This window comes from Schistocerca piceifrons, chromosome 10, assembly GCF_021461385.2.
Source record: "Schistocerca piceifrons isolate TAMUIC-IGC-003096 chromosome 10, iqSchPice1.1, whole genome shotgun sequence".
Lineage (NCBI taxonomy): Eukaryota > Metazoa > Arthropoda > Insecta > Orthoptera > Acrididae > Schistocerca > Schistocerca piceifrons.
In genome coordinates this window covers 123442484-123455525 of record NC_060147.1, presented here as the reverse complement: position 1 = coordinate 123455525, position 13042 = coordinate 123442484, and the positions used below count along the sequence as shown (strand labels likewise).

At 42.9% G+C, this 13042-nt stretch overlaps 1 protein-coding gene across 1 annotated transcript in view; it reads left to right on the top strand.

The window, feature by feature from the left end:
* LOC124718753 (carbonic anhydrase 13-like) overlaps nt 1–8258 on the top strand; it is a 113183-nt gene extending 104925 nt beyond the window's left edge. Inside the window, exon 7 of the mRNA XM_047244367.1 lies at nt 8028–8258. Within this exon, the coding sequence (XP_047100323.1) occupies nt 8028–8258 (231 nt within the window). The remainder of the gene's footprint in view (nt 1–8027) is intronic.
* Nucleotides 8259–13042: the final 4784 nt, after the last annotated feature.

Below are 13042 nucleotides of genomic sequence, written 5' to 3'. Positions count from 1 at the left end.
TCAATTTTCAGACTCAACAATGGTGCGAACTTACGTTCGGAAAACTGATCGTCAAAGCTGGTGTGCTGACAATTTGAACAACGCCATTAAGGCAGTTCAAATAGGAATGCCTGTAAAAACAGAAAGTAGGAATTTTAATGTCCCTAGAATGGCACTAAAAAGAAGAGTAACAGGAAGAAATACATCTGCTGTGCAAGATAAGAAAGTCTTAGAAAATTATAAACCTGTTTTCACTCAATGCCAAGAGGAGGAACTGGTTAAGCATATTGTGGATATGGAAACAAGATTTTATGGTCTGACAACAAAAGATGTGCGCCACTTAGCACTCGAATTAGCAGTGAAAAATGGTATACCACGTCCTTTTAACACAGAACTGGGTATGGCTGGAGAAGGTTGGTTAGCTGGTTTTCGACGACGACATCCAGATCTCTTCCTCAGAGTTCCAGAATCAACACCAGCTGCAAGAGCTCGTGCATTCAATCGGCCTGTTGTGACGAAATTATTCAAAATCTTGGGGAAGTAAATCCTGATCGGCCATATCCTCATCACAGAGCTTTTAACGTGGATGAAACTTGTATTGGAACATTTTCATCTAGGAATTCACGAGTTTTGGCGAAGAAGGGTCGACTACAAGTAGGGCGAATTGTGTCTGGTGAGCGTGGTGAGTCCACTACAGCTGTTTTATGCATGTCTGCTGGAGGAACATTCATACCACCGATGCTCATATTTCCCCGAAAAAGGATGAAAGCATAGTTAACTGATGGAGCTCCGCCTGGAACTATTTTTGTCTGCAACTCTACTGCATGGATGAGACTCGAGGTGTTCGAGGATTAGTTTCAGCATTTTGTGCAACATGCAGAACCATAAAGGATGATCCAGCACTGCTAATAAAGGGTGGACACCTCAGCCACACGAAAAATTTGGATGTGATTGAAGCTGCCAGAAAAAACTTTTTTACCACCATATGTTTACCTCCCCACTGCACACACAAGCTCCAGCCACTAGATAGGTCAATAATGTTTCCTTCAAGCACACATTATGACAAGGCTTTGGAGAAACGGCTTAACAACCACTCAGGGAGGGTACTCACACTTTTCCAGATAAGTCAGATTTTTGGGGAAGCTTACCTCAAAGCATGCATACCCATGAATGCTACAAATGGATTTAAGAAATGTGGGATATATCCTTATGACCCAGAAATCTTTACTGATGCAGACTTTATAGCTGCAGAAACTACCGACCAACTAGATCAGTCAAATTGTGTAGCAATGGAAACTGGAAGCAGTTCTAAAGTCTTAACTGAAGAATGCATACCACATGCACAGTCTTCTGTCAATAAGGAATCAGGGTCTCCAGAGCCTACAACACATGGAAATCACTCAACAATCACAACTTTTATTGAATCTGACCTCCCACGTTTAGATATTTCCCAACCAGGACCAAGTGGAGTGGGAGGATCTTTATGTAGGAAAACATCATTCGGTACAAGATTGCCAGCCCAAATCATTCCAGTTCCCAAAATGAATGGACCAAGGTCTGCTAGGAAGAGGCACAGGGGTGGCGCAATAATACTGACTAGCAGTCCATATAAAAGTGCCTCAGTGGAGGAAAAAAGAAAAAGGATGATTTACAGAAAGGGAAATGCCTACAAAGACCTAAATGTAAACAAGTTCATGTAAAAACATCTGATGGCTCTTTGCAGAGAAGAAAAGAAACGTCTAAGAAGACGGGAGGGTCAAGCATGCTAGAGAGTTGTGAGAATGACGATGCCGAGGATGTCGATGGCAACCCAGAGTGTATTTACTCCAAAGAAACTTTTGTATCTTCGTTAAGTGGTGAAGGTTGGATTATGTGTCAGGGCTGTAAAAACTGGGCTCTTGAGGAATGTGCTGGAGTTGACGATGATGATAATGACTCCATTTGTGATTTTTGTAGAAACAGAAATGTTTTGCCAAGGAAAAGGAAGTTTAATATGTAAACAGCTTTGTATTCTTTTTGTTCAATTTGTATTTTAAATGATAACGTTGAATATTTCATTTTTTAACTTTGTGACAGTGAATCAGAATTTCATTTCCCATTAACTAAATGCATTTATGTAAAATAATACGTTATCTAAGTACATTGCGCAGTAAAAGTTGAATAACATATGCATTTAATTTACTAAAAGAAACAAATTTACAAAGAATGGCAGTAAAGTGCAAATTCTAAGCCAGGGGATCATTTTACCCCAAAGACCAGGGGCAAAATAATCCTTTACATATAACAAGTAAAATATATGCAAAACATATACCCAATGGATTTTATAAAATATTTTGTATGTTAGCCAGAGTAAATGGACGGACTCCTTAAAGGGATCATTTTGCCCTGGTCTCCCCTACCAGCACAGTATTCACCCTGTCAGATGTGGGAAACCACCTAAAATCCAAGTTAGCTAGCACACCGGACGTCGATGTTAGTCTACCATGTAGATTCTATCCACCTCCGGCGTGTCTCCCCGAATCTTGGAAGCGGCGTGGATATCCAGACAGATCAAGTTTAGAAATTGTCTAAAAAATAAAGCAATAGTTACGAAGATATGGACCTTGATTGAACTTTTAGTGTAACGTTTGAGTGTCAAATTCTTAAACCATTAGTTAGTTAGCTAAGTGTTCCATAGATCATTTGAAATTATGTAACTACACTTAAAAACAAGTTTGCTTTTTTTACGTGGTATCGGTTTTCAAATAGAAATTCATCATTGGAGTACAAGTAGTTGTCCAGGAGAAATGATTTTGGGTAACATTTAAAACTTACTTCGCTACCCATCAGATATTTTATGCTATTGGGAAAATGATCAAGAATTTTTGCTGCACATAAGGAACTCCTACTGAGCCACTGACGGTTTTGATTATGTATAATAAGGGTTATGTTTTTCTCTGGAGTTGTAGGTACGGATGTACCAATCCTCGTGAAATTGCAATGGATTATTTACGATGAATTTCACTAGCAAATATATGTTCTGTGATGGCGCAGTTAAGATACCTGGATTCTAGAAGATTCTTGACATGACGGCTGTAGATCATAATGAGATTCATTATTCTTTCTGCTCACTTTTGTGGAACCAAATTTTGTCTCTAAGAGATGAGAACGGCAACAAATTTGTTATCGATGAGACATTATTCAGTGTTAATACGCAAAATATCTCCGGAGGTTAATTCGTTTGTTTCCAAGATTAGCAAAAGCACCCAAATTTGTTGAGAAGCATTCCACCCCGTTACTCCTTCCCACTCATGTGCATTGTTAATGAGTCCATTTGTTGTACATAACTGAATGTAGTGTGTTTTCTCACAATTTTGGGGTAGTCCATTTTCAGAGAACCACTAAGCAATTCACTATGAATGAAACCCACACAACACTAGTGAAATATTCCTCAATATTTATTATTTGTTGCACGAACTGGTTTTCGGCTGTTGGGCCATCATCGACTAAACGTCTGTGTACCTGATGATGATGATGCAGAATATTACACTGAGTTGTCAGAGTTTCATTCATAATGTATAAAATATTCTACCAAGAATGAACGGAACACTCAACCAGTGCAACTAAACAATTCTTTTAAAAAACGATATTAACATTCTCTTCTGTTGCTTTCTCTTTAATGGGATTTATTATAACGCTAATACTGCATGCAAAAAGTATCAGTTCTTCTTTTTAACTGTTGACTGGGAGTCATATATATTGTATATATTACAAGTAGAAGTAGACCCAAAATTGAGGCCTGTGGTACTCTCTTTGTGAACTCTGCCCAGACACTAAAATTTTCTGTGCCCTAAACACATTGTCTGAATTATTCAGCAGAACATTTTCCATTCTCTTTGTTAAATATGATTCACACCAACAGGGTGAAAATCCATCAGTTCATAGAATTTGCGTTTTTTCAAGATTTTTGACATGATCTATACAATGAAACGCCTTCCAAAGATAAAAAGATACCAACTGGCGATATTTTATTATTTAAGGTTTGAAATATTTGATGAGCCAGTTCACACACATGAGGCGAAGCATTATGACCACCTACCTGGTAGATCGTTTGTCCATCTTTGGAATGAAATGCAACACTGATTCTGTGTATAAGGGATCCGGCAATTGGGTGGTAGGTTTGTGGAGGTGGAGGTATGTGTCATTAGATGTCTACACAAAGGTCATGTAATACGCATAAATAACGGACCGCTGATTTGCGTACGCGGTGATGGCGGCCGACAACGACCCAGCTGGGTTCCATACAATTTACATCAACGTAACGTCACGACAATGCCCCTCAAACCATTGTAGCACGGTTCTGGGTTCGAGACAGGTACAGTTACACTGCTGAAAGATGACATCCCATCGGGGAAGACCTCAAGCATGAAAGGATGCAGCTAGTTCGCAGTTGTCAGCGTGTGTTACCACAGGTTTCATGCAAGTGCAGGAGAATGTCTCCCATAGCATAACACTGATCCCATCAGGCTGCGACCATGGAGCATGTATCGAGGCGCTGTTCACCTCGACCACGGCTTTTGTGGAGACGACCATCGACCTGGTCTACATCTACGTGATTACTCTGCTATTCACAATAAAGTGCCAGGCAGAGGGTTCAATGAACCACCTTCAAGCTGTCTCTCTACCGTTCCACTCTCGAACGGCATGCGGGAAAAACGAGCACTTAAATTTTTCTGTGCGAGCCCTGATTTATCTTATTTTATCGTGTTGATCATTTCTCCCAATGTAGGTGGGTGCCAACTGAATGTTTTCGCAATCGGAGGAGAAAACTGGTGATTGAAATTTCTTGAGAAAATCCCGTTGCAATGAAAAACGCCTTTGTTTTAATGATTGACTCTCCAGTTCACGTATCACGTATGTGACATTATCTCCCCTATTTCGCGACAATAAAAAACGAGCTGCCCCTCTTTGTACTTTTTCGATGTCATCCGTCAGTCCCACCTGATGTGGATCCCACACCGCACAGCAATACTCCAGAATAGGGCGGACAAGGGTGGTGTAAGCAGTCTCTTTGGTAGACCTGTCGCTCATTCTAAGTGTTCTGCCAATGAATCGCTGCCTTTGGCTTGGCCTGGTGTAGCAAAAATGTGATTCACCTGAAGAGCCGACACATTTCCGTTGATCGATGGTCAGCGCCCACTGCAATCATAATCAGTGATATCTTCGGATCAATATGTGACATTTGGGATGGTCTGCTGTAGAGCTCCATGTTCAATAGTGTACAAAGAATGGTGTGCCCCAAAACCCTTAGGGACCGATGACCATGGCAGTCTGGTCCCTTTCATCCCCCAAACCAACCAACCAACCAAAACCCTTGCGCATGCACCAGCATTGTGCTCTTTTGGGAGAGATGCCACAGATAAACATCTATCCTACATTACATAGCAGACAAGCCTCCAAACCCCACGTTCTGTGGAGAGCCGTGGACGTCCAACCATTTAGCGCCTCGTGGTAGTTTCACTGTCTGTCTACCTTTTCCTGTAGACGTGTAACAATAGGCCGGCCGCGGTGGCCGTGCGGTTCAGGCGCTTAGTCCGGAACCGCGTGACTACTACGGTCGCAGGTTCGAATCCTGCCTCGGGCATGGATGTGTGTGATGTCCTTAGGTTAGTTAGGTTTAAGTAATTCTAAGTTCTAGGGGACTGATGACCACAGATGTTAAGTCCCATAGTGCTCAGAGCCATTTGAACCATTTTTTTGTAACAATACGAGTCAAGATAGATGTAACGGAACTTGAATAGCGTATTTGCCTCTATTGGTTACGGTAGAGAGATCGATCTTTCGGTCCCGTCTGTATATTTATATATAATATTGCATGAATAAAGGCTGGGCGAGTCTAAAGCTATCGTTAAAAACGCACGCCGCGCTATTTGGTCGGTCGTAATAATAATAATAACATGCTTTTGAATACAATTAAAATATAACGGCGATACCTGTTTAATGTTATTGGAAATAATATGTAGTAAATTAATGAGTAAGGTAGCCGATCCTATAAGAAGAGCTAAAACTCGTCATATTGAGGTGCTTTGCTTTATATCGACGAAGCCGATGATACGGCGTCATTTTTTTCGTTTACTCTTACATATAAAACAAGTAAAGAAGTGCTAATTGTGCGTGGTGAAAAAATATAGGGGCGAGTTTTAAATAACTACGGTATACAATCAGAGTAACAAAAGGACATTTAATTACACCAAATCGCGGATAGCGAAGTGTGGTCATTAAATTGAGTACACCTAAAGGGCGGTCAATTCCGGGATAAATCTATACGCATCTAACGAGGGATGCGGTATTGAGACCGTTTTTTTTTTTTTTTTTTTTAATTATATCGCGGAGAGCTGGCTCCTATTTATGAAAAGGAGAAAAACGTTAACTTTTACGCGAGCTCTTAATAATTGCGGATCGGAGAGAAAAGTGTGTAATTGTCTTAACGCCTAAGAAACATTCGTGGAGGCGGTGGCTAAACCAGAAGAGTCAATTACAAAATACTGTATCATTATCATTGCCCAAAACTGTTCATCAAAGGGTTTCGATGGAACTTGGGAGTTAGGGTTCAGGCACTCGCATATACTCCACATCAAGAGTGTGAATGAGTGGTGAACGCGAAATAAAACTGTGAACAAAGTTACGTTAAATAAAACAGAAGAAATAAGACGTTTGGTCGTATCTGTTACTAATCCATAAACTGTAACATTTCTTATCGTTGCACGAAGCCTTTACAGATGATCGTTATGACAATTTGCTTCGAAGGGATCTCGTTAAGAGTTAAATTCTGGGGACCTGGTCAAGAGGGGGTAGTTCGTAGATGCTAACTACAGCAGCTATTCTGGAATCAGGTGCAACCGTGACCGTTGTGTGTTGTCAATGACTGAAGGTTACCATATGTCATGCTCTAAGATCGACGCGCCTTTCCACTTGGTATAACGGTGTCTCACGGTAACAACGACAACGCCGACGACGAAGGAAGATACGGTAGAGATGCTCACGACAGTAGCACGTGAACATTCGACCAGCTTCGCTGTTTTCGAGACACTCGTTCACGGGCTCTGCGTAAAGATATCCTGCCCTCTGTCAGGGTTCATATCTTCGCTAGGGTGATCCGCCGTCCGTGTCTGCTAACATAGTTTTGTTACAGCAACGCCACCAGGCAGCATGTAACGTCACAGTGGGCAGTCATCGTAATCCAGAATGAGATTATCACTCTGCAGCGGAGTGTGCGCTGATATGAAACTTCCTGGCAGATTAAAACTGTGTGCCCGACCGAGACTCGAACTCGGGACCTTTGCCTTTCGCGGGCAAGTGCTCTACCAACTGAGCTTCCCAAGCACGACTCACGCCCCGTCCTCACAGCTTTACTTCTGCCAGTATCTCGTCTCCTACCTTCCAAACTTTACGGAAGCTGTCCTGCGAACCTTGCAGAACTAGCACTCCTGAAAGAAAGGATATTGCGGAGAAATGGCTTAGCCACAGCCTGGGGGATGTTTCCAGAATGAGATTGTCACTCTGCAGCGGAGTGTGCGCTGATATGAAACTTCCTGGCAGATTAAAACTGAGTGCCGGACCGAGGTTCGCAGGAGAGCTTCTGTAAAGTTTGGAAGGTAGGAGACGAGGTACTGGCAGAAGTAAAGCTGTGAGGACGGGGCGTGAATCGTGCTTCGGTAGCTCAGATGGTAGAGCACTTGCCCCGCGAAAGGCAAAGGTGCTGAGTTCGAGTCTCGGTCAGGCACACAGTTTTAATCTGCCAGGAAGTTTCAGTGGTCATAATGTTTTGCTGATCTGAGTATAAGTAGCAGTATAAAAACATCAAAAAAAAATTCATATTTTGTGAATAATTCTGACGTTTCAGAAGAGAATTAGTCTTTAGAATCAGCATTACAAATTGATTCTAGGACACTTATTTTTGAGAAATGATGTGAATATTTTTTAAGTGCATGCTTACGATATTATAAGTGTTTAGATGAGAAGCATTTTTGGGGACGTGTGATTCACGCTGCTCCTCTCCTCTGTGGCAGGTGGAAGGCTTCAGGAGAGTGAAGTCCGCACATGGACAGCTGAGAAAGAACAGAAGGCCGGTGCAGCCGCTCAACGGCCGGACTGTGTACACTGTGTCTCCGAACCGCAAGTTCACGGAGAGTGCCACAGCTCGCAGTGTGTCTCCAGAGCCCAGGTTCAGGGAGACCACCACACGATCCGGGCTGTTCTTCCTGTGTGCGCTGCTACTGCACTCCATACACTATCTCTAGCAAAGAACTTCAAAGAAGTAGCCAATAAAAATTACGTGCTGAGGCTCACAAAAAATCAGTTTCTACAGTGCAGTCTCCTAGGTATCAGGGGTACAGTTTACAGTGGTACTCCTCTCTACAATATTGCCCACGAGCAATCACTCAAGGCAGCGACTGTGCCTGTATGCCTAATTGATATCTAATCCGATAAACTGCTGAAAGAGGAATTAGTACACCCTTTTTGAGATTTACAAGTCAAAATACACTGCTGGCCACCGTAAATGCAACACCCTGAAGGAAGCATCCGAATCAAGTGAAATTTACACCATGGGTTTGCAGCGATGAGATATGCAACTGATTAGAATTTTAGCGCAGACGCACATCACGCGCGCCTGTGGCGCCACCTCATAGCGCCATTTAAGGCTTGGCGATTTCGACGAGTGTACGTTCGGCACGTGTGTTTACCTTGTGGTTGTTTCACAAGACGACCAGTTATGCCTCGTAGACAACAGCGAACATCGTTTGATCAAGTATCCGAGTTCGACAGAGGAAGGATAGTGGCTTACCGAGATTGTGGATTATCATACAGAGAAATCGCTAGTCGTGTTGGACGAAACAAACAACTGTAATGCGGATATGTGACCGTTGGATGCAGGAGGGTACGACGGACCGACGTGGTCGATCGCATTCACCTCGGTGCACCACTGCACGTGCTGATAGGCACATTGTGCGCATGGCAGTGACGGATCGCTCAGTGACATCCCGAACCATAGCACAGCACATTGCGTCTGTAACGCATCATCCAGTGTCTGCGCGTACCATTCGACGCCGTTTGCAGCAGAGTGGTCTGTCCGCAAGACGTCCATTGCTTCGTCTACCATTGACGCAGAACCACAGACGTCTCCGTCGCCAATGGTGTGATGACAGACGGATGTGGACGGCAGAATGGTATGACGTTGTCTTTACTGACGAGGCACGCTTCTGTCTGCAGCACCACGATGGTCGGATTCGAGTGTGGGTATGGGGCGGTATTGGATATTACTCTCGCACGCCTCTAGTACGCATTGCCGGTACTTTAAATAGCCGGCGCTACATATCCGAGGTGCTGGAGCCAGTTGTCCTTCCTTACCATCAGGGCTCGGCCACAGCCATATTTCAACAGGATAATGCGCGACCACACGTGGCACGCATTGTCCAAAGGTCCTTCGTCAATAACCAGATTGAATTGCTTCCCTGGCCGGCTCGCTCTCCGGATCTTTCGCCGATAGAAAACGTGTGGTCCATGGTTGCTTAACGAGTGACCCAGATTACATCCCCAGCTGCCACACCAGATGATCTTTGGCAACGTGTGGAAGCTGCTTGGGCTGCTGTACCCCAGGAACACATCCAACGTCTCTTTGACTCAATGCCGGCTACTCTGGCTACTGATTCTGACAGGAACCACATGTCACAGACGTCTGTAAACGTAATCATTTGATACTTGGTCAACATGTTATCTACAAAATAAATATTGTTGTGCTACCTCTTGTCTTTCTTGGTGTTGCATTTACGGTGGCCAGCAGTGTATATTGTTGCAACAGTTCATACCGAGTGCATGAAATGCTGACACTTGCATATCAATAGCACAAGCAGTTCTGAGTTATCAGGTAGGGGACCTCGGGGCGGAACGGGATACTTAATGTTTAGCAAATTGTATAAAATAAGGGAACACAAGGAAACACTTCTTAAAGTCATAAAAAAACACCTTGTAGTGTAATCTAATGTAGCTTATTTTAAAATCACTTGAACAATACATTTTGCATTTTTTACAATTTTTCAAATAAAGTCTTGCATATTTCCCGTTCCGCCCCACCCACGGGGCAGAATGGGATAAGGTTTTTTTTGTTAAATTATTGCATAAACATTGAATCTGAAGTACGAATATCGTATTAAACTATGAGAAAATGTTGTATACAAGGCAATTCAGACGAAGGAATGTGTTATTTAAACAATTAGAAAGTCATTCTTCAAAATAAGAAGATATTTTAACGTCATTCCGAAAAATGTACAATGCTTAATAGCCACCAAACCACTAACTACTAGCCCTTTCGACGATAGTCACACATTAGTATTTCCTCTTCATCTTCACTGTCTGTGCCAGCACATGAATTGTGTGCCCACTCTGGCATGCGACCCAGCCCTCATTAGAAACAGATTAGAAGTCCCCACAGTACAGACACTCAGCATCCTCTCTCTCTCTGATTCTCTCTTCTCCATCATCTTCTTCCTTTTACTTTTCTTAAGGTCTTTGATGTCCCCTGTTTTGGTTTTTTTGGGTGTACAGTTTGATATTTTAGCCTTAAGTTGCATTGCACCTGACGTCTCTGTCCTGACATTTCTCATATTTGTGCACCCTCCACCTTTCTGTAGGCTTACTTTGCATGTGACAGCATTCTGCAGTTCTTTCTTATAAGGAGAATCTGTTAATACGACGGTTTTTCCTTTTCGTCGTGTAGTCCGCCGAGTATTTTGACAGATTAGTAAGACTGGAATGACAGCCTCGGGCGATATCTGGAGAGCTGAGTTGTTCGGCGAACGTAGCTGGCTGGGAGAGTATGGCATCCGTGAACATGCAGGCTGGGGGTCAATGATTGAGCCTTGGTCAGTCTTAGTCGTAGGCCTATTAGTGGCAAGTTCAGTAGATACTGGAGAGCCTGTAATCAATGTGTTAGATTGTCCATCTGTAGAGTTTGTAGTCGGGCTTTCGCAGTTTTCGAACTGAATATCTGTTGGCGCTGATGGGAGGTAGTCTGTGTCTGAAAACACATTCAGGTCAGACGGCCATATTCCATTTCTCTTAAAGCCATTTATAGCCGTCGGCATCGCTGCAGCACGTAAAAACGCGGCCCCAAATAGTGATGGTATTTAGAAAAGAGTGACAACTTTTCCTGGATGTCTCCGTAGCCATTTTTTTTATCTCTTCACTATAATAACAACTCAGGGGCTTGAAAAGCGTTACATCCAGGGGTTGTAATTTATGTGAAGTGTGTGGCGGTAAACAAAGGAAGACTACACCATTATCTCTGGCAATACCAAGCAGCTCCAGGTTTCTAGTGTGAGTTGAATGTCCATCAACAACCAGAAGCACAGGTGATTCTCTCGTGGCCAGAGAAAATCCCACAAACTTTCTAAACCATACTAGAAATAATTCGCTAGTGATCCACCCCGAGGGGTGAACTTCGGACCAGCCCCCTGGAGGCAATCCAAGCTCAAATTCTTGTTTCTTCTTCTTCCTTGGAAAGATAAGCACGGTCAGCATGTATAACCCAGATGCAGACATGCAGATGATTGGTATAACGGTTTCTCCACGTTCTGTAGGTGTCACCGCTCCTACTTGCCTTTTTTCCTTGAGTGCTATTATTTTCGACTGACTTTTAGGATTAACTGTCAAGTCACTTTCATCACAGTTGAATATTTTGTCAGCAGTCAGATTGTACTTATCAATAACATTATTGAGAAGAGAGTTAAACTGTGAAACTGCTACTTTGTTGAATCCCATTGCTCGAGCACCAGAAGTATATTCTGGCTTGCGAATAGACAGTGTAGGATGCCTCGTAATAAATCCTTTAACCCAGTCTTGTCCAGCTAGACAAGTATGTTTGTCAAATCTGTGTGGTAAGCCATTTCTTTCGGCTAACTGATAGGCTAGCGATCTGAGATCTTTCATTGTTAGACCAAAAAGTCTGCTTTCCATTGACTTCAGTTATGTTACCAGCTCATGTTCTTATTCTGCAGTGAACACCTGTTTAAATTTCCGATATGATTTGTCAATTATGTGGTCAGGATTATTCGTAGCTTTACGCACATATCTTTCCAATGTTGATTTCGGTACGTTGAACTGCTTAGATGCTTTTAAAAATCCCATGTGGGAAGATGAAACGGCTGAAACTGCCATTTCCATCGCTTTTACGTCCAATTGCTGTCTATAAGTCTTTTTCATGTACGTATGCACCATCTGGAACAGCAAGGGGGAAAGAAAAAAGAATACAGTTTGATTTCAACTTGCATCAAAATATGACGACGCAGAACGGGACACTATCCCATTCTGCCCCGTCCCGTTCCGCCCCAAGAGCGCTTTTGATGTTAACAACTTTTATGGAGTGTAATACCTGACCTATTTAAACGCATTAAATAACTAAAGTATAAAAAATGCCAGGACCTTTAAGGGAATGCGTCATTTTAGGGTATACAATTAATAATTAACAGCTTACCTGGCGTTGAAATTCACCAAACGTTAGAACAACACAAGTGGTAACGTGAGCGACAACAATTCACTTAGATCCCGCACTTCAAACTAAATCAAAATGGCTGCCCTGACTTCCTTTCCATTCGGAGAAATAGTTACATGCCCATACGACAGGTTGCAGCACTGTCCAGTCTAGAAAAGAGCAATTTCCCATTGTGCCCCGCTATCCCGTTCTGCCCCGAGTTCCCGTATACACCCACACTGAAAACCCATATTAGTACATGGTGCAACCTCCAAACGCAGCAATGCAGGTGCTGACTCTGACATCAATACATCATACAGATGGTGAGTAATGGCTTGGGATACGTTATTCCATGCCTGCTACACCTGTTCATCTGGTTCTGTAAGACTTGTTAGTTGACGAGCCACAGAAGTCACTTCTCGTCCTATCATATCCCACACATGTTCGATTGGACACAAGTCCGGAGATCGTGCTGGCCAGGGAAGTTGCTGCCCGTCTTGCAGAGGATGCTTACGTTTCACGGGCAGTGTTTGGACGGGCACTATGCTGTTGGAACAA